The sequence below is a fragment of the Helianthus annuus genome, chromosome 1 (assembly GCF_002127325.2).
Source record: "Helianthus annuus cultivar XRQ/B chromosome 1, HanXRQr2.0-SUNRISE, whole genome shotgun sequence".
NCBI classification, from domain to species: domain Eukaryota; kingdom Viridiplantae; phylum Streptophyta; class Magnoliopsida; order Asterales; family Asteraceae; genus Helianthus; species Helianthus annuus.
Window position 1 is genome coordinate 144,057,472 of NC_035433.2, and position 20,983 is coordinate 144,078,454.

General features: G+C 37.3%; 2 protein-coding genes and 1 pseudogene across 3 annotated transcripts; all 3 read right to left on the minus strand.

Annotated features, from left to right (window-relative positions):
* Positions 1-768: 768 nt before the first annotated feature.
* On the minus strand, positions 769-4,335 carry LOC118480961 (CAAX prenyl protease 2-like). 2 transcript variants are annotated; one of them, XM_035975985.1, is made up of 4 exons: positions 4,029-4,334; positions 1,365-1,424; positions 1,008-1,220; positions 769-924 (listed from the first exon to the last, which is right to left on the minus strand). In XM_035975985.1, exons 1-4 carry the CDS (start codon positions 4,242-4,244, stop codon positions 784-786), a joined length of 630 nt encoding a protein of 209 aa, XP_035831878.1. In that variant the 5' UTR covers positions 4,245-4,334; the 3' UTR covers positions 769-783. The 2 variants fall into 2 exon arrangements, with proteins under 2 accessions (XP_035831878.1, XP_035831879.1); XM_035975986.1 differs by lacking the exon at positions 769-924 and having other exon boundaries at positions 1,148-1,284; positions 4,029-4,335.
* Positions 4,336-7,877: 3,542 nt separating this feature from the next.
* On the minus strand, positions 7,878-10,114 carry LOC110864313 (protein NRT1/ PTR FAMILY 2.7). The gene is made up of 3 exons (XM_022113366.2): positions 9,995-10,114; positions 9,116-9,869; positions 7,878-8,900 (listed from the first exon to the last, which is right to left on the minus strand). Exons 1-3 carry the CDS (start codon positions 10,062-10,064, stop codon positions 8,075-8,077), a joined length of 1,650 nt encoding a protein of 549 aa, XP_021969058.1. The 5' UTR covers positions 10,065-10,114; the 3' UTR covers positions 7,878-8,074.
* A 5,455-nt stretch (positions 10,115-15,569) lies between these two features.
* LOC110864312 lies at positions 15,570-18,563 on the minus strand (annotated as a pseudogene).
* Positions 18,564-20,983: the final 2,420 nt, after the last annotated feature.

Here is a 20,983-nt window from a genome sequence, read left to right on the forward strand (position 1 = left end):
ACTTCTTTCATGGTACTAGAGCTATTTTGTTGTATTTATTTATTTTAATCTCTTAAACTTTTATTGTTTAAAGTTAACAAGTTAAAATATTATCTATAAAAATTCTTTTTAAATAACAAACGCCTCACATACGTGATGCGCGGGCATCACGCATTGCCCATCGCCTTTTGGGATCAAAACGCATCGGAGCGCATCGCGCATTTTAAAACCAAGGTTGGCGGTTGTTGACAGAACTCGGTGCTAGGATTGGGTATCACAGATGAAACAAAACACAGCAGCATCGGGCTGTCTGTTGCAGCTCTGAGATGTTTCCACTGAAATACAGTCACACGCAAACACAAACACGATGCAGAACAAACAGAAACATAGAGAACACCAAATTTTACGTGGTTCGTCTATTGCACCGCCTAACAGAAAGTCAAAGCCTATTGCACTTATATTTAAGCCACATTTATGGGGTGTTTGGATGTGTGTTATCAAAGTTGTTAATGGCGAATAGCGACAAGTAGCGATAAGGTACCTATATGCTACATAGCGAATAGCGATAAAATACTCTGGTATATGTGCTATTTTACACATATATTTAACAAAAACCTAAAATCCAGCTATTTCATAGCTATATTTAATTGCTATTTATATTTAAAAGAATAAAATAAAAATAAGGTGTCGCTATCCATCGCTACAACCCTAATAGCGACACTATACCTATACGCTACATAGCGCGCTATAGCGATCGCTACGATCGCTATTGACAACTATGATCCTTCACATGAATTCTGTTTTTTAAAATGCTAGAAAAATGTAGGACTTACCTAGGCTAAAAAGAACAGGAGAGAGAAGTATTACTGTATATGCTTTAAATCCTCCACATAGAAGTAAAGATATCATACAAGCTCTGAAAACTAACTCTTCCGTCAGAGGAGCCTGTGAATTATATAATACGAGAAAATCACTTGGATGATAAAAAATAATTACAACTTTAAAAATAACTGAAATAGCAAACTGACCACAATATACATTCTCCAAACTGAAATATCGTAAACAGCTGAAACCATCCAGTTAATGAGGTTTTGAAGACCACTCTTTAAGCCATGAAATGATATATCTATCTGTCGGTCCCCATGTTCGGCCCACGAGCTCCAAATTGATAAAATTTTGAGGATAAACGAGCCGATATACGTTAACGAAGTCAGGCAAAGAGGAAAAACCACGGCTTCCCACTGTTTCATACATAAAATTCCATTTTCAGCAGAAAATTTTAGCAACTCACTAACCCTTTTTAATCTGCAAATTATGACAAATGAATAAGTTGATGAAAACCATCAACCGCGCGCGTTATCTATACAAACAAATTGAATACTCACCGTGTGGTGTAGACGGATACCATAAGCACTAAGCAAGTAGGACATGTTCCACCTCTTTATCTGAATGGATCAAGAAATATGGTGACATGTCAGCTTCTCAAAAAGGAAAATATAGAATTAAGAACATATTTTATTGCAGGATTTTGCTTGGCATGAACCCCAGTTCTAGACTCACACACACTGCTTGGTAAGGTATTTCAACTCTAGAGTTAGGTACGTCAAACAAATAAAGCACTAAGAGATCAAGTTATGTATTTTTATGGTAACGGGTCAAACAAATAAAGTACTAAGAGATCAGCTAAAATAAACAGGTCAGACACATTAGATGAATGATCAATTAGAACTCCACCATTATGCTAACTTCCTAAAACTTTCAAATCAGGATTAACTTTTAAACATATCATTCTATTTTAAGGATCACTTATCTACCATTTAATATAAGTGAACTATTAAGGACTAGATCACTAGAACAATCCTCAATATTACAAAAACAAATCAACTAACTAGTCATGAATGTAGCCATAAATAGCAAGATTTCAGTTATTTATTTTTTTAATATAAATATTGATTAAAAATTGCTATAAAATCGCTCGATTTTAGGTTTTTGTTAAATATTCATAATTCATGTCAAATAGTGTATATACCAAAGTATTTTGATATAATATACATATAAATAAAACTTAAATTTTTTTTTCTAGTGTATCGCTGTTTATAAAATAGTGACCGCAATTTATCTCTATTCGCTATGTAGCAAGTTGTCGCTATTCGCCATTAACAACTATGAAGTATACATAAAAAAACCCTAGTTATTGATTTTGGTTAATTGAAGAATTAACTTATACGTATTTTGTTTAGCCTCTTGCCCGTTTGGGTCGAGGGTTGGTTCTAACGAAGTTTTCTTGTCAAAAAAAAAAAAAACTTATCTCAAAACATTTTTCACAATTCCCGAATCTTCATTACTAACTATTTAACACTTCCTTTATTCAACCCTTATACGTGCTTTCCAACTTAGTTATAGAATGAAGATACAATCTTTTTAAAGATCACTTCCCTGCTATGTAGTTAATATCCCGATATATCAGTGATATATCGGTTATCAGTCCCCTGCTGAGACGTCGGTGCAAAATATCGGTCCGAATATCAGTACCGATAATATCAACGATATTTGACCAATATTTGACCGATATATCACCGATTTTCCCGGTATCAGTGCCTTTCTTCTTAGTTCTACCATTCGTCTTTTCTTCTTATTGTTGCTATTAGTGTTTTAAGTCTTAATTTTTAGTTGTTAGTGTTATATGTTAGCGTTTTAAGTCTTAGTCAGTTTCTAGTTGCTATAATTGTTAGTGTTTCGCAAGTTGTAAAAGGTTAATTTGTTAATGGTAGGAGAGTATACTGAATTGTTAGTGTTAAGTTGCTATATATATAAATTTAGCATGATATTAAAATTACCGATATCCCACCGCGATAACCAATATCTCAAATATCGGTTCTTGACCGATATCCGATATTTTACCGCATTAACTACTTAGCTCCCCTACAACACTCTGAATATTACATTATTACATGAACAAATATAACTAAGGGGCTGTTTGGCAACATCTGAATCAATAAGTGCTGAATGAATAAGAGGTCTAAATGGGTAAGAGGCTCTGAACCAGTAAAGTGCTGTTTGGTTGCACATCTGAATGACTGTGTAAAATGACATTTTTACCCCTCTAACATTTTACCCCTCTAACTATCTCCTCTTTCTGTACCTTCACTAATATCACACACACATAAAACAAACAGACATAGAACCTCATCACCATCAACATTCTTACAACCCTAACTCAAAAACAATCAGCCGCACCCTCTGACTCCTCTCAAGCTCCGGCAACAGGAGCCGGTTTCTGGTCAGATCTCCGACCGTTGCACCCCTAACCTCCTACCATTACACACCTTCCTTGTACTCTCCTACGCAACCACCTGAAAACGAGCAGAGGGAGAGGACAGGAACGAGAAGAGAGAGAGAGAGAGAAGAGTCGGAGGGAAAGAGAGACCGGAAAGGAGTAGCGACGGTGGCAGCGACGCCCGCGAGCGGCGGCGGTGTTTCGACTCCGGTAAGTTATGGTTTCAGGCAACTCGTGTGCTTTTTCTTATATCTAGATTTGACTAAGGTTCGTTTGGTTTTCCGGTGATGAATGACGTTAATAGAGGTGTCGAAGATAATGAAGAGGATAGGCCGTTGACGTTGATGACGGTGAAGACTCCGGCGGCGACGGCTTCAGGCCGGCCGACAGTGGTGGCGGTTATGTTGATTCGGTAGGTGTGGAGATGAAGGGGCAGTGTGGATGAGGGCAAGCTTGTCAAAATTCCATTCAGATATCAAATTTGTCTGAACCATTCAGATCTGAATGGCTCCATCCAGAGGTGATGTCTTAATGAACCAAACACCTCTACATCTAACCGAATCAGATATGAACCTCTGAATGGTTCCATTCAGACACAAACAAACAGCCCCTAACTGGTCATAAATACAAAATACCCAAAACCCCAAATCACAAATAACAAAACCCTAGTAAGTAGTAACTAATTCCAACTACCAGCAACCAACCATCCAACAATCAAAATGTAAACACAGAGAATAAACAAACAAACAGTGAATTGAATAAGAAAACTTACAGGAAGAATAAAGGCGCAGACAACAAGTGAAACGACGGTGGAGATACCGGCGCAAATGAACCGTCGGATCATGAAGGTTTTGAAAGATGAAGGGGGTGGGAGACGGAGGATTAATGTGGGAGAGTAGAGGATTGCGACGTACAAGATAGTCATGCCGATACATGCTACGATTGCTAGCGGAGCCGGAACACCACCGGCGCCGGAGTATGACTCCATTGGTGGGTCGATGTGGTTCTCCTCCAGATTGGGGGTTTTGAAATGGTGTTGACTGTTGACTTCCAAAAGACCAAACCGGCGTCGTTTCTTTCTCGAGTCGAAGGAAACCCTTTTTTAAATCATACCATTTTGGGCTTTAAAATGGTTCAATCGGGTTCAACCGGGTTGCTAGTAACATTAGTATATAATTTCATAAAATAAAAATAAAAAAATAATTTAGTTTCAATTAGAATTTGTGTAACTGATTATAGTTTTATCTAAAAGAACAATTATTTTCTTGTAAAATATTAAGTATTCTAAGAGAATTTTTATAATTTATAAAGAATATTATATTGAATGAGGTGGGTAAATGGTTTTAATAGTGATGGAATATTGAAATGGAGAATGCACTATGTTAATTATATTGGATGAGGTGGGTAAATGGTTTTAAGAGTGATGGAATATGGAAATGGAATGCACTATGTTAATTGCTGGAAGGTCAATATTACCTTAATATCGTATTTTATTAAAATTAAAAAAATCAAAATTTTAAGATAATGCAAACCGGTTTGACGGTTTGAACCAGATTAACCGGTATTTGGGTTTTACCAGCCTTTTTTATACCAAGTCTGTGTCTGATATCTAGTATAACTGACCGATTCATACCGATATTTAAAATATTGGTTATACCACTAATTGTAAACCTGTTTTATTTTAGGGTATATGGAATATTGGAAACTAGTAAGCATAACTAATTGTTTTTGTTGTAATTGGAACTTCGTGTTTATTTAAGGGGAAAATATCATAGCAATGTAATCAAATTTGAGAGTCTAATATTTTTTCTTATTAAATAACTAAACTTTGATGTAACATAATCTATACATATAATAAAGTAAACCAATGTGTGACACGTGTCATTTATTGGATGCATCTATTTTTTGGTTTTCCCGCCTTTCTTTCATATTTATTTTCTAATAATTTATCTTCTAATTTGTAGATAATATTAAATAGAAAAATGTTTATCTGATAATTATAATCCTTTTATTGAAATTTGAAAAGGGTTTCACGCTTTTTTAGATTTTATTAAAATTCATGACTACATTATAAGTTTGAATATATATGTCAAAATTAAAAATTATTCTTAAAAAATTCAGTAACATCCATACTCTATATATACATTTAGAAAATAATTGCAAATAATACTAAATAGAAAAATGTTAATTGAATACAAAAAAAAATATAGGATATCATCAAATGTATATCGATTACTTAAATGAGTATACACATGCATGGGCGGTGATAAGGGTGTGCGGGGAGGACCACCGCACAGGGTCTGATTTCTAGGGGCACGTGTTTTTTATAAAAAAAAACCCGATATCTATGTTAATTTTTTTAAAATAGCATACCAAACATGCTCTTAGTGAGCCCAATACCCATTGGCATTAGCTTTAGGGCATGTTTGGCTAAGCTTTCTGAAAAAAATTATTGACGCTTTTTGAAAAGTCATAATCTACAAAATGATGTTTGACAATATGGGTGTATGTGAGAGGAAAAAACCAATAAGTCAATAAGACACTCCATACTGACTTTTTCAAAACCCCAATAAGTCTATAAGTTGTTTCAAAAAACATAACCAAACATGCTCTTACTGAGCCTTCAAATCTATATGGGTGTATGTGAGAAGAAAAAACCAATAAGTCAATAAGACACTCCATACTGACTTTTCCAATACCCATTTTATTTTAAAATTAAATAATAATATTAAAACATTACGAAAGAACATATTTTTTTGAGCTCAAACAGGGTACATGAATTCTTACAGACGACTCTGTACACATATATGAGATTTTTTTTACTATTATTATTAGTATCATTATTTATCAAATATATATAAATGTCTCCGTCTTTGATTTGCATTTTCAAGAAATATTTATTATATAGTTTAAATTGTTCAACCCCTGTAACACACGGGGAAGTAACCTAGTGTTATAATATTGTGTAATTACCATCGGTCATCACGTAACATTTTTCTCTTATTATTTTATTTTTTATATGCCTAGGTGGATATTATATTAAATGTAAAAGGTCCTTTTATCAACTTCTATAAATATAATTAATTGATAATTGGGGTTTCTAGTAATAAAAATAGGTTTTCTGTTGGAATTTATCGTAATTTATAACTAATTTATATGAAAGTTTATGTTCTCTTCGTTTATGTTAGTAAATTATGTTCACTTATGTTTCTTCAATTATGTTTATTTATGTTGTTTATTATTTGTTAAATTATGTTCGTTTGAGTTGGTTCATTTATGTCTGTTTACGTTCGTGAACTGTTTGTTTAGGTTTTAAACGAACACGAACATGCCATTTTTTCTTAATAAACGAACATGAACAAAGAAATTGTTTGATTATATGTTCTTTTTCGTGTTCGATTAAAGTTAAATGAGCAAACACGAACATGTTTGTGTTCGTGTTCGTTCGATTCATTTGCAGGCCTAGCTTCTATTTAAGTCGGAAACTGTTGTTGTCACCGTTATGTGGAACCATTGTCATTGTGTTATGTTTGTGTCACATCGCCCGGACACCCTTCTATAGCCTATGATATTCATTATTAATGTTTCCAACGCTCCTAATCCCGGAGAGTGGCGTTGTGGGATTGTCCTCCGGAATCGAGGTCTAGGATTCCAGATATAACACAAACGATGAGGTGGACCAATTAAAAAAGTAATAAGAGCTTCATTAATGTCGAAACCTATAGACCTTTACTTCAGCATGTCACATCATACTTAAAGTCTTTACTTAAAGTCTTTCTTAAAAACTTGTGTTTTTCCACAACACCAAACCTCTATGAACCTCAATTCACACTCCACTTTGTATTTAAAAAAAATATAATTAAACATTGCTTTGTGTGTGCGGAGCTGACGAATTATTTTGGATGTGGTTTGCATCCACGAACTTCACCTCGTTCCAAGCTCACCAAGGGGTGAAGGACTGTGTGGGTTGGTTTGCATTTTCAAACACACCCACATCATCAAGCGATATGGATGGTCCAATAATAAATGCACTAATGACCTGTCATTAGGGTCATGCAAAAATCTAATTAATCTAGGTAGCTAGGGTAAAGTCAGATATCGTATCCATAAGGAGCATGTGCTCAACACTGCATGTTTTGTTCAATTATTTATTTTAAAACCGATATTTTTATGGTTGGTTTGATTAATTAAAAACTACTATAAACTGAAATTGATTGAATTGGGAAACAAGAATTAAAAAGGTGATCACACCCGGGTTTTAGGCTTTAGATGCACAATGTATGACCAAGTTAACTTATCTAATTGAAAGCCATCTATACATAGCTAATTAATGGTTAGATACAACCAAGTTAACTTATAAAAAAATATAAGTTACAAACAATATTAAACTGTGAATAATAAGAGTTATATACATATTTTAACACTAATTGAAAGCCATCTAGACATAGCTAATTAATGGTTAGATACAAGTGTAATTTTAAAACTAAGTAATCCAGCCGTGTTGACCTAACGATTCATAATCAAATAGTAACATTTGCTAGGATCAGTGGCGGACTTACAATATTAGTAGGGGTAGCACGGGCTACCCCTCAACCTCGTCTAAGTAGTGTAAAAATACCCCTTAACTCCGTTTCCATAGTGTAAAATACCCCGCAACCTCGTCTCCGTTATACAAAGGATACCCTGGTCTAATAAAAAAAGAGATAACCAAGTTCGGGTCAAACCCGGACCTCAAATTTGAAACTTCAGTTTTAGCTAGATTCAGTTTTTCGGGTACAAACAGTTTGATTACATATACAGTATTCCACCTAACAACTATCAAGGATTAGGACTATTAAGCTCCTTGTTTTCATCATTTTGATACTTGTACATCCAAGAGCACACCAAAAAATATACAAAGTTGACCAACCCAACAATAGTCAACACCCAATATACATTATCCAGCCTCCCATCATTCATACCATCAGGCAACCACCTTGTTGTTTTGCTGATCAAATCAACCATCGCGGTCCCTAAATAAAACGCAATCCCGATAATCACCGCCACCATCGCTGCCGCTGTGCTCTTAATCGACTTTGGAAACTCTTGGTAATAAAACATCACTTGACCCGGGAACATAAACGCCTCTCCAACTCCCACAACTAATAGTTGTGGTACCATCCAAAACACCGACATTGGCACGATAGAGTTGCCGGCTAGATTGTGTGTTCGAGCTGCTGCGAGCCGTTTTGACTCGACAAGTGCTGAGAGGGCCATGCTTGAAATGGTGAGAACATGACCGATCCCAATTCGTTTTAGTAGTGTGGGTGAGGTGTGGGTTATTTTATGGAACGTGACAAGGAAACGGTCGATTAGAGCTAAGGAGATAGCGGTTGAGATTGTAACGAAGACCATCATGGTCCCAGCTGAGATTTGAAGCTGTGGTCCGAGATGGCGGTCCATGGCTAGAGCTTGGAGGACAACTAGACTCATTTGGATGGCTAATGTGGTGTGCAAGAGTATACCAGTTGACCAAATTGGGGAGATTCTGATTAGGGTTTTGAGATCTTCTACTTGTTGCAATGTGCATAGGTTCCATGGTTTCTTGATGGAGCCGTCGGGGTTCATGTCGCCTTCGGTCACTAAGGCTGCATGGTTCAGGAATCTGTACCGTATTTAACCGGTTAAGATTTCATTTACAAAATTGTAAAAACATTCAAAAAATTTATAATCATTAACTACAGATGACAAAACTTGTAGGCAGTAGCGGACCCAGAAATTATTACTGGGGTGCGGATGAGGTGTTCAACCATATTTTCAAGGGGTGCGGCCGCCCACCCTGGCCAAAGGCTAGGTCCGCCCATGCTTGTAGATACTTACTTGAAGCTATTTGTTGTATTTATCAACTTTGTTTCTCTAGGCTGTGGTTCTTGGCAGTAATCTTCAGTTTTTGGTGATAATAAAGCTTTTCTTTTCCGGAAAGCGGCCACTAAAACACAAGCCAAACCGGTAAACGGGCTGCCTTGTGGCTTTAGAAGCAGATAATACCGACTACCCATCACAAAAGCGACTAACCCAATTAAGTTAGCCGCACCACTTAAACCATAACCCAAACCCCAACCCACGTTGTCTTGGATATAAACAATCCCCACCATACTAACAAGCATCGCGGCATACATAGTAAAGAAATGCCAGTTTAAGAAAACCCGTTGGTGCTTCGGGTTTGTGAATTGATCTGCACCCATCGTGGCTAACGTGAACCTCGTACCTGCCACACCCATGGTCGAAAGAGCCATGCTTATGTACAAGATTCCAATTTGGGCTTTTGACGGTCCTTCGCAAGGACTTGGGCCGTGTTCGCATGGTGTGGGCGTCATTAGATCTAGTATTGATGTTAAGGTTAATGCTAGTATCCCCACAATGGAAACAAGTGATGAAACCGTAATAACTTTGAACGAGCCAAGATACGAGTCGGCTAATATGGCACCAAGAATCGGGGACAAGGCCATGCAACCGTTGACTATGTTCGCGATTTGAGCAGCATCGATGCTTTTGATGTTAAACTCGTTTATTAGATACACAATAATATTATTACTCCATCCCGCGGCCGCTAGTGTCAGCCCCGGCATGGTTGCTACAAATTAAACATGTTCGATTCCCATCAGTTTAAGTTCTTATTGCTCGAAAATAAAACAAAAAAAAAGGAAGATAACATTTTATAAAAAAAAAAAAACACTTGAATTTAGTATGCAGAAATACCTATGAGGAAAGGAAAGGTGACCCAGCCACCTTTTTTGGGTGCACCAGATGATTGTGGTTCTGCATTCATGGCTACAATATATTGCAGCCCAGCTTCTATTGATTCAAGAAATTAGGCACTGTGTGTGTGACATATGAGTGTGTATTTTGGTGTAAATATAAGAAATGTCAGAATGGTCAGATTCTCAAAAGGCAGGGCCACAGGAATTATTAAGGGGTGCTTAATTGTTATCTAAACAACTTGATTAGTGCTAATATAATTTATTACAACAGATATGATTCTGTCATGATATTAATATGATAATGCTATAATACTTTTAAATTTGTTATAATAGATATAATATTTTTCTTGTTGCTAGTTAATTTTTGTTAATTTTTTTATTAATTTATGAGCCGATGATATCTCTGGAAGCAACCTCTCTATCCACCCTCCCCTGACCCTACTTCTAGCCTCGCTATGTGTGGGATATACATGGTATGGTTATGGTATGGTTATGATATTATAGATATAAATTTACGTGCTTTCCACACACACCACGTACATCACCGATAGGCACACGGCATACACCGCTTTCTTGGACTTTAATGACACCCCCACAAAATTGTGTAGCTCCAAAACATCTTTTAATCCAAAAGCAAAAATAGGAGGTATCTTGAGCCATAAAGAAATCGCCTGCCAGATAGCTTGAGCAAAACCGCAGGATGCCTACAAATGCGTGGCCATCTCGTTATGTTCACTGCAGATCGGACACAAGATGAAACCTACGTTTATGTTGCGCCGCTCCAAAGCACACTTAGTTGGAAGCCTCTCCATCTCAGCCGCCTAGCTCCTTGCTAGAGTTTTTATATATAATATATGAACGCTGTTCAATAAAAATGAAACAGCCGCATGGCAAGAAAGTGAAAAAATTGAAAAAGCAATTCAACATATTAATATTATTGCAAGGATTGGATGAATATCAACCAGACAAATGAAGTAATAATAGCCTTTTATAAAGATATTCCGACTCACAATTTCTTTACATATATAGTATGCAAGGAATTGATTCGATACGATTTTACATGTTGGAAGACAAATAAATATTGCAATTTGCAAAGAATGAATTAGTTGTGTAAATATTATATAGTACAGATATTTTTTTTTTCTTATTTCTTTCGACTGTTGGTTGAAGTTGTGTGTATGATTAAAAAATACATCTGCTGTAACTTCCTAATTTGTAGTTGGTAAAAATCACTTTTTGTACCATGGTTTTTTTTTTTTTTTTTTTTTTTTCAGTTAACCATTTTTTTTACTAATAAACTTGAAAACCTAATTTTAATTTACATCGAGATAGTTGGTAAATGAGTAACAAGTTGTGTCGCTATCCCTTTTTGAATAGCAAAACTAAGTCTTTTAAAAACTATATCAATAGATCTCGGAGTCATAACATTACTATGCATGACCCTTTGAACTCGACTAAGTAGGTCCACAGCCTCTGGCGTCAGAAAACCAAAAGTATCAAAAGCAAATGGGATATACACGTGTTGGTTGTCAAGGCACGTTTTCTCATGTTTGGTCACTTTACCTGAAGTAGCCTTTAAAGCAGCCTGATCCACCGTGAAAGCACTATCCTCTAAACACACAAGCAGAGAAACCCCTGTTAGATCCACATAGACATGTTTTCCTCCTATCTATCCAAAGAACAATTTTTGTTTTTGACATTGGTTTGAATTTCATGAACGCACATCTAATTCTTCTTTTTCTTTATCTGTAACAAAAACGTTAGTAGAGCAAATTAGACCCAATATGAGTAAACTATAGTTTCTACAAGGCAAAGAGATACCAATATACCATCCACACATTATATATACATGAATAATCACTCGCCTATAACCTTTTAGTACATGTATCATTAACAAAAAACAAAACTCAATGCAACACGACAAAGATTCCTGTAGTTGACGACCGGCCAACCGGTTACCCAACTTGACCCATCTTGAGCTCCTCTCATGTAGGCCCAACTGGTAAGGCCCAAATTGTGATACTTGTCTCTAAAGGGATTCTCCCATACTAAATGGGCGGGAAAAAGGTATTCAGAAAGAACAGGGAGCATTAATGATTTATAAGAATATGATCTCCGGCGGATACAGTACTTCCGAGCTGGCTTCATTAAATGAGGGCAACGATCTCGCCGTTGGGGCTCAGACACGTGTCTGAGTCCCCCAAAGATGGTCAGAAGCCGTTAGATCTCCTCGGTACCTTTCCATTGAGAAGATAAGCCAACCTGGCTATATAAGAAAGGTAAAGGGATCTATTTCTTTAATCCAAGGTATCTCACTTAATGCTTTACATGATCATTTATTCTGACCGTAATTCCCTCACATTAAATGCCCATATTTATAACTGATTCACACCACAAAGAACATTCCGGCGATCACACTCGTCGGGAGAAGCTTCTCTCTTACTCTCTGGCAAGTTTACTTACTCTCACGCCGGAGCTTGGTCACGGATCCCCCCCCCCTCGGGGTCCCCTGTGACGAGGCTAACGGTTTTCTTTTTTGTAGAAAGCAAAGGTTGGAATATTACGACGTCAGCGAAGACCCTTTGAACGTCATCCAGGGATTTGGGGATTCGACAGTAGTTATTGTTGTATTCATGTCACAATTCATGTAGACATGTCTAAACGTTTAATAACAACTTGTCTAAACACATACAAACAGGGGCGATGCTTTGAAGGGGCTGGGAGGGGCGTCCGACCCCCCGAACTTTTCGGCCAGTAGTGTTATATTTATATATGTAGTTTTCGTATAGAAATTTTTTGGTATATATGTTTTCGACCCCCCGGTTCTATAGAAATTTTTTGGTATATACGTTTTCGACCCCTCGTAAAAAATTTCAAGTTTCGCCACTGCATACAAATAGTATTTTATTGATGAATGTGATTCAGGGTCTTTAGCATTACATGTCGTAAAATCACTTATGTGAGTATGTTGTTAAACGTTTTTTTTTTTTTTTTTTTTTGTATATGTATATAATTTGGGATTTTAGGTAACCTACGTTCATTATTAGTTAATTTGTTTATGTAATATTAAGAGTGTTGTATCTACCATTTGTGGCCTAGTGGTAGAGAGGTTTGGGTTCTCCAATAGACACTCAAGTTTAATCTCCACTTGTGTTATTTTGGTGGATTAGTTAATGATAGATAGAGTCTAGCCTCCTTGTAGAGGTGTCAGACTTTATTTTGAGCCCACCTGGGTTTTCGTCCCACTTTGTGTTAAATCAGAGGGTTCTACTCTTGTAGTGGCACAACGACTGTCAAGTGGCAGCCGGCGGTATGATTTCTCGGGGGAACTCACAAGCCAAACTCTGAAGCCAGCGTGGGCCCAATTATGACATAGTCTGGCCAGAGTGGGGCAACGAGACTCTTCAATTTGAGCAGTACGGTAGCCTAATACAAGAAAGCCGCTAAAGAAAAATATTAAGAGTGTTGTAGTTCTTAATAGTTTACTTTCTCCAACTGGTACTCAGACTAGAATGTGTGAAAACATTAAATCCTACAGTAACTCATGTTCTGGATTATGTAATTTTTATGTTGACAAGCTAACATGTGTTACCATAAATTACCTTTAATTTAATATGACAAAACTTGACTTTTAGTGTTATTTTATTACAAACACATCAATGACCTCTAGCTCAAGTGGTAGGAGGACTTGCGTTCTTCTTTGAAGACTCAAGTTCAATTCTCATCTGGTGCAAAAAAAGAGTGAGGCATTGGTGGGCAGTGATAGGAGACACAGGGAAACCTGGGTTCGATCCTTGAGCCAAACGGGTTTTACCGGTAATTTTACCGTCGTGCCTACGGGCGGGTGTGTTACCGGGTTTTCCCCGGAATTGGTGGTGGGCGACTCGGGTTACTCTCGAAGTACTCCGTTTGTCCAGTGGGTGCCCCGAGAATGCTCGGGATTGATTTGTTGGCCGTTAAAAAAAACACATCTATGTGCTTTTTTTAATTTTATATATAGCTAAAAGTCATTAATTCTATAATTCAATAATTCGTGTTCACCATCATAAACAAATTATATTATTTTTATTTTATTTTTCCAAAATTCTATAATCAAGTATGTATGACAAAACTTGTGTATACTTGTGTATACTTACATAGTCTCATTCTAGAGAGATAGAGATAGAGATTAGATAGTTGGTGTATCTCCAAACCAAATGGGATAATCAAATGAGGGGATAGACTAGTGGTGCACAAAAAACCCGAACCCGGACCCGGACCCGAAAAAAAACCTGGAACCGGGTATTATAAAACCCGGGTTTTTTATACCCGAACCCGACCCTACCCGTAGGGTAGGGACCGGGTATGCATATTTGATCTAAAACCCGAACCCGGAACCGGTTTTTTTTATACCCGGTTTATACCCGAAACCCGGTTTTATAAATACCAGAAACCGGAACCGGTTTATACCCGAAACCCGGTTTATACCCGAAACCCGGTTTAAAAAAACCCGATTTTGATGTAATCTTGTTTAATTATGTATGCGTTAAGACTTCTAGTTCTTATGATCTTACAAAATTATGTATGCACTTTGATGTAACGAATCTTGTTTAAGTATTAGGTTTCTAGTTCTTATGATAAACAAAATTATGTAATCCACATATTTCTTTTCAAAGCCCAAAAGAACTAAACCAAAACCCCACTAAATCTCGTGACAATACATGGCTGGTCCTGGTTGTTCTCATTTGATTTTTTTCGGCTCAACATGCAATTGCTTGAGCCACCTGCATCACTCGTCTAGCCTTCTCCAGCCACCTGCATCACTCGTCTAGCCTTCTCCAGCCACAACCGCACTACCCGATGCGGTTTTTTCCCAACCCAATGCGGGTTTTTTAATACCCGGTGCGGGTTTTTTCCCAACCCGATGCATACCCGAACCCTACCCGATGAATACCCGAACCGGACCCGAACCCGGAAATAGGGTATTATAATACCCGGGTTTTATAAAACCCGACCCGAACCCTACCCGAACCCGGGTATATAGGGTATACATTTTTTGTAGAAAACCCGGACCCGGACCCGACCCGGTTTAAAAAAAAAAACCCGATTTTTTAAAACCCGATCCTACCCGAACCCGATCCTACCCGAAACCCGGTTTTAAAAAAAACCGATTTGTGCACCACTAGGATAGACCTCTCTATTTATAGATAAAGGAATTCCTAACGCTAATGGGCTTGGTTTTAATGGGCCGGGGTGGCCCACTAAGCTTATTTTCTTATTTTGGCTGTTAAGCTCGAAGTTTCAATATCTAGCTTCCTAGATACGCAGGTTAGTTACTTCATCATCTATTTTAGTCTGAACTGCACCATTTCAAAATGAGCAAATAATATTGCACAAATTATAAGTCATCTTTGTCTACATCAGTACATTGTCTGATATGAAATAATGTTTTTGTGTTGCCAATGTTGCATTTTAATTTAACTAAAGGGCCAATGTAATGAATTTGGTAATTATACTACGGGGTGTTTAAAAATCCTTGAAACTCACTGAACCATCTAAAGCGAAGACAGTCGGCCGGTTTGACATCCAAAAGGTTCGGTTCACAGTTTGCCGGTCTATGATTCGATCAGGTTTTATTTGGATTCACTATTTTAGGTACAAACAGTTTAGTTACACACATAACATACCACCTAGAAACTATTAGAACTAATGAGCTCCTTGTTTTCATCATGTTGATACTTATACATCCATGAGCACACCAAAAAATACCCAAAGTTGACCAACCCAGCAATAGTCAACACCCAATATACATTATCCATCCTCCCATCATTTATACCATCAGGCAACCACCTTGTTGTTTTCCTGATCAAATCAACCGTCGCGGTCCCTAAATAAAACGCAATCCCGATAATCACTGCCACCATCGCTGCCGCTGTGCTCTTAATCGACTTTGGAAACTCTTGGTAATAAAACATCACTTGACCCGGGAACATAAACGCCTCTCCAACTCCCACAACTAATAGTTGTGGCACCATCCAAAACACCGACATTGGCACGATAGAGTTGCCGGTTAGGTTGTGGGTTCTAGCTGCCGCGAGCCGTTTTGACTCGACTAGTGCAGAGAGGGCCATGCTTGCAATAGTGAGAACGTGACCGATCCCTATTCGTCTTAGAAGTGTGGGTGAGGTGCGGGTTAGTTTATGGAATGTTGGAATAAGGAAACGGTCGATCGAGGCTAGAGAAAGACAAGTTGAGATCGTAACGAAGATCATTGTGGTCCCGGCAGGGATTTGGTACCGTGGTCCGAGATGGCGGTCCATGGCTAGAGCTTGGAGAACAACTAGGCTCATTTGGGTGGCTATTGGGGTGTGCAAGAGGATACTAGTTGACCAAATTGGGGAGATTCTGATTAGAGTTTTGAGATCTTCCACTTGTTGCAATGTGCATAGGTTCCATGGCTTCTTGATGGAGCCGTCTGGGTTCGTGTCGCCTTGGGTCACTAGGGCTGCATGGTTCAGGAACCTGTACCATACATACATAATGAGTGATGTCCTCTTAACTATCTTTATCAATTTCTGTTTCTAATAATCACACATCGTAAATTTTTATTCTCACATGGTTTATACGGGCCGTATAATGTTATACGACCCTTATACATCTAGGGATGTGAAAATAAGAAAATAGGGGTTTCTTATTCTCACATGATATATACGAGCTGTATAACGTTATATAACCCTTATACATTTAGGGATGTGAAAATAAGAAAATAGATGTGTGAAAATAAAAGAACCCATATAATATAGTTTTCGGTTATATATATTATCCACATTTACCTACTATTTTCTTTGATATTGTGAACCATTGGGTGTCAGCCCAGTGGCCACTGACCCCCACTTTAATCCGGCTCGAGAACCCTGTGCGGTCACGGGTTCGAAACCTGGTAACCCCACGCTCTTCAGTTCCACTCGAGTTGGTAGGGGTTTCTCCGCCAGACAGCATTGTCGGGTCGTTAGTTTGAGAAGTAGGATCACTTCCACGATCAGGGATACCGTGCATCTACCTTTTTTTTTTCTTTCATATTGTGATATATATTTTAACAATTGGAAAATTGGTTGGTGAGTTTTATTTCTTTATTATCAATACAATATTTATTTTGATCATTTTATATTGGTGCAGAAAATATGTATTGACATCATTCAGTCATGTCTGTCCATGATAACAAATCATTGCCTCCAATTATTTCGAAAAATAGCATAATAATTTTTTAAATAATGCTCAAAGATGAAATTCTCACATAAAATAAACCTCTTAAGATATCAAAAAAATGGTATAATAGTTTATAAATAATAATTCGTATGTTCTAAACTTTATATTTGTTACACCTAACATGTTTACAACGCATATATTATCCCTCAATTTACACTGTTAGATCATATATTATTTATTGTAGTAAAAATATAGCTTTTGTATTTTAACTTTATGATCTTATCCTCTCTCTCAAAAAAACATTATGTATTGGCCAGTGATAAACTATTATTACCATCATGCATATGCTATTTTGTCTATAATCAAGTATGTATGACAAAACTTGTGTATACTTACTTGAAGTTATTTGTTGTTGTATCCATCAACTTTGTTCCTCCAGATTGTGGTTCTTGGCAATAATCTTCAATCTTTAGTGACAATAAAGCTTTTCTTTTTCGAAAAGCCGCCACCAAAACATAAGCTAGTTGGGTAAACGGGCTGCCTTGTGGCTTTAACAATAGATAATATCGACTGCCCAAAACAAAAGCGGCTAACCCAACTAAGTTAGCCGCACCACTTAGTCCAAACCCTAAACCCCAACTCACGTTGTCTTGGATATAAACAATTCCCACCATGCTAACAAACGTCGCGGCATACATAGCAAAGAAATGCCAGTTAAAGAAAGCTCGTTGGTGCTTCGGGTTTGTGAATTGATCTGCACCCATCGCGGCTAACGTGAACCTTGTACCCGCCACACCCATGGTTGAAAGAGCCAGGCTCGCGTACAAGATTCCAATTTGGGCTTTTGACGGGCCTATACAAGAACTCTAGCCGTTTTCACATGGTTTGGGCTTTAATACATCTAGCGTTGATGTTAAGGTTAATACTACTATTCCCACCATGGACACAAGTGATGAAACCGAAATGACTATGAACGAGCCAAGATATGAGTCGGCTAATATGGCACCAATAATCGGAAGCAAGGCCATACAACCATTGAGAATGTTTGCAATCTGAGCAGCATCAATGCTTTCGATGTTAAACTCGTTTATTAGATACACAATAATATTATTACTCCATCCTCCGGCCGCTAGTGTTAACCCCGCCATGGTTCCTACAAATTAAACAAGTGGATTCCCATGGGTTCAATTCTTGGTGTTCAAAAACCAAACAAAAAATTATGAAAAAATACTTGAATTTACTATGAAGAAATAATACCTATGAGGAAAGGAAAGGTGACCCAACCACCTTTTTTGGGTGCACTAGATGATTGTGGTTCTGCATCCATGGCTACAATATGTTGAGCCTAGCTTCTATTGATTTAAGAAATTAGACAGTGTGTGTGTGTGACAAATGAGTGTCTATTTTGGTGTAAATATATATATGAAATGTGAGAATGGTCAAATGTAGGGCCATATATGAATGATTAAGAGGTTGTTCAGTTGTTATCTACTCAACTTGATTCTTTTAAAATATGAATATGTCATGATATTAGTATTTTAAGTCTTTACACAACTTGATTATTTTAAAATATGAATCTGTCATGATATTAATATTTTAAATCTTTAGGATTGAAATGATAGAGCTGTATATATAGAAAATGACTAAACGAGACCTTAACCTTTGTTATAAAATATTTAAAAAGGGTAGTTCAAGGCCCGACAATGGTAAAATTTGTCTAGTTAGATCAAGTGGTGGAATACTTGCATTTCTCTTGAGAGATGCAGGTTTAACTTCCACTTGATGCAGAATGAGGCACTGGTGAGCAATGACTTGTCGTTGACTTGTAAAAAAGTTCTTTTTAAAGTTTCCAAAATCAACTATTGGAGTGTTTTTAGACCGACTGTACTGGGGCGTTTTTGCCCCCAAATACCGGCCGGAAACCGCCTCCCCTCCGCTACGGTGGGCGTGTTTGGCCTATTTGTTTGCTGTGGCGTGTTTTAAAAAACGTTAAAGGGGGGTTTGACTGGCTAATCGGATGAGGTCATGTGGGTTTAGAGAGACAGATGGAATGTGAGGTTTGAGTTTGCCGGATTTTTGGAGAAGTTTAGCCGGAGAAGTTGCAACTCAGCCGGATTTTTTGGAGAAGAAGAAACTTCAATTTTTTGGGTCAAAACCATTGGTCCCACCTCTCTACATCACCCCTCACCTATTTACACGTTTTCCATTCTCTTTTACCTTTTACCACAAATAATCACTTCTTTTTATTTAAGTTAATTACACGTTTTCCATTCTCTTTTACCTTTTTCCACAAATAATCACTTCTTTTTATTTAAGTTAATTACATAAATATCTACTCTTAAGGTCTAAAGAGAAAACTTTGGATGTGAGATTCAATTTGTGTACATCACTTCTTTTTTACTTTTTTTATAAAAATAGAAGGACTTGTTATTTAATTTACTTCAATTTAATGAAGTATTTTAAGTTTTTAATTTAAAAAAAATTAAATAATTGTGTAATGATTGGATGAGCGTTATTGGGCATTATTCCCACTACGGCATTTTTGCAATAACGCCCAATAATGCCCTCATGCTGACTGGACTGTCACATGCCAGAAAACGCCCCATGGTGGGGGCATTATTGAGCTAACCACTACACATGGTCTTAGTTAGGGTGGAAGGTATAGTTAAACACCTTAGACCATGTGTAGTGGGGCATTATGGGGCATTATAGGGCAAAAAAACGCCCCCTTCACCATTACATAGGGCATTATAGGGCATTATAGGGGAAAAAAAGGGTTTGGCGTTTTAATGAAAACGCCTAATATCAATTGTGGAAGGTTTGAATGGGTTTGACTAGCCAATGAGAAAATACTATGTTTTTTTTTTTTTTTTGTTTAATGATTGGTAGGGGCATTATAGGGCATTATGCCCACTACACCACTTTTGCTATAATGCCCAAGTGTGACTAGGATGCCACATGTCAGATAATGCCCCATGGTAGGGGCATTATAAATTGTTACCACTAACATGGTCTTAGGGTGTTTGAGTGAAATCCTAGCCAATAATATTATGCTATGTCAACTCCCCATTTCACTCCCCATTTTGCACTCAATTAGAGGGTATAGTCAAACACCCTAGGGTGTTTGAGTTATATATTTTTTATTTAAAAATTATAAACTATTCCATAAATAATTAAAACATTTTTTAAACTAAATAAAAAAACAGATTACATTTAAAATTAAAAAAAAACACATTACATTTAAAATTAAAAAAAAAACACATTACATTTAAAATTAAAAAATTAAACCATAAAATAAACTAATATTTAGAAATTGCATGGCCAATTATATTTTTTTGCGATATCTCGTTTCCTCGCGAGAATAAATGGCAACATCTCGGGTGGAGCATGGTCGTGTGACTCAGTAAATGTCTTCAAATCCCGATCATACATGAGTTGTTTCACCGCCTCGCGTTGTTCCGCCACTAACGCTAGGGTGTCTTCCTCGCGTTTCTTTCGTATATTCGTCAACTCTATCGCCCGTTCTTTTTCTTGTTCTTTCAAAAGAGTGTATTGGGCGAGCTTCTCGGTGAGGGCCTCTTGGCTATCGTTTGATGATGATGCGGGCCTCTTGTCTTTCCTTTTTTGTCTTGTTGGTGACGGATCTACGTTTATGTCCGGTATATCGATCGGTGACTCAGTTCCCGATGTACCCGCAACGGGCGACTTTCTTTTTTGTCCCGAACTTTCACTATCTTCACCCAACAATGGTACCGTTGCCCATTTGTCATGTTTACGAACGACCTCCCATGCCTCAATATGT

Coding starts and splice junctions, on each gene's coding strand:
- LOC118480961 (XM_035975985.1), bottom strand. CDS start 4,244: ATGGAGTCATACTCCGGCGCCGGTGGTGTTCCGGCTCCGCTAGCAATC. Junction 1,221..1,364: donor GTATCCGTCTACACCACACG/GTGAGTATTCAA, acceptor TGTATGAAACAG/TGGGAAGCCGTGGTTTTTCC. Junction 925..1,007: donor TTTGGAGAATGTATATTGTG/GTCAGTTTGCTA, acceptor TATAATTCACAG/GCTCCTCTGACGGAAGAGTT.
- LOC110864313 (XM_022113366.2), bottom strand. CDS start 10,064: ATGAATGCAGAACCACAATCATCTGGTGCACCCAAAAAAGGTGGCTGG. Junction 9,870..9,994: donor CACCTTTCCTTTCCTCATAG/GTATTTCTGCAT, acceptor TTTAATTTGTAG/CAACCATGCCGGGGCTGACA. Junction 8,901..9,115: donor AATACAACAAATAGCTTCAA/GTAAGTATCTAC, acceptor AATACGGTACAG/ATTCCTGAACCATGCAGCCT.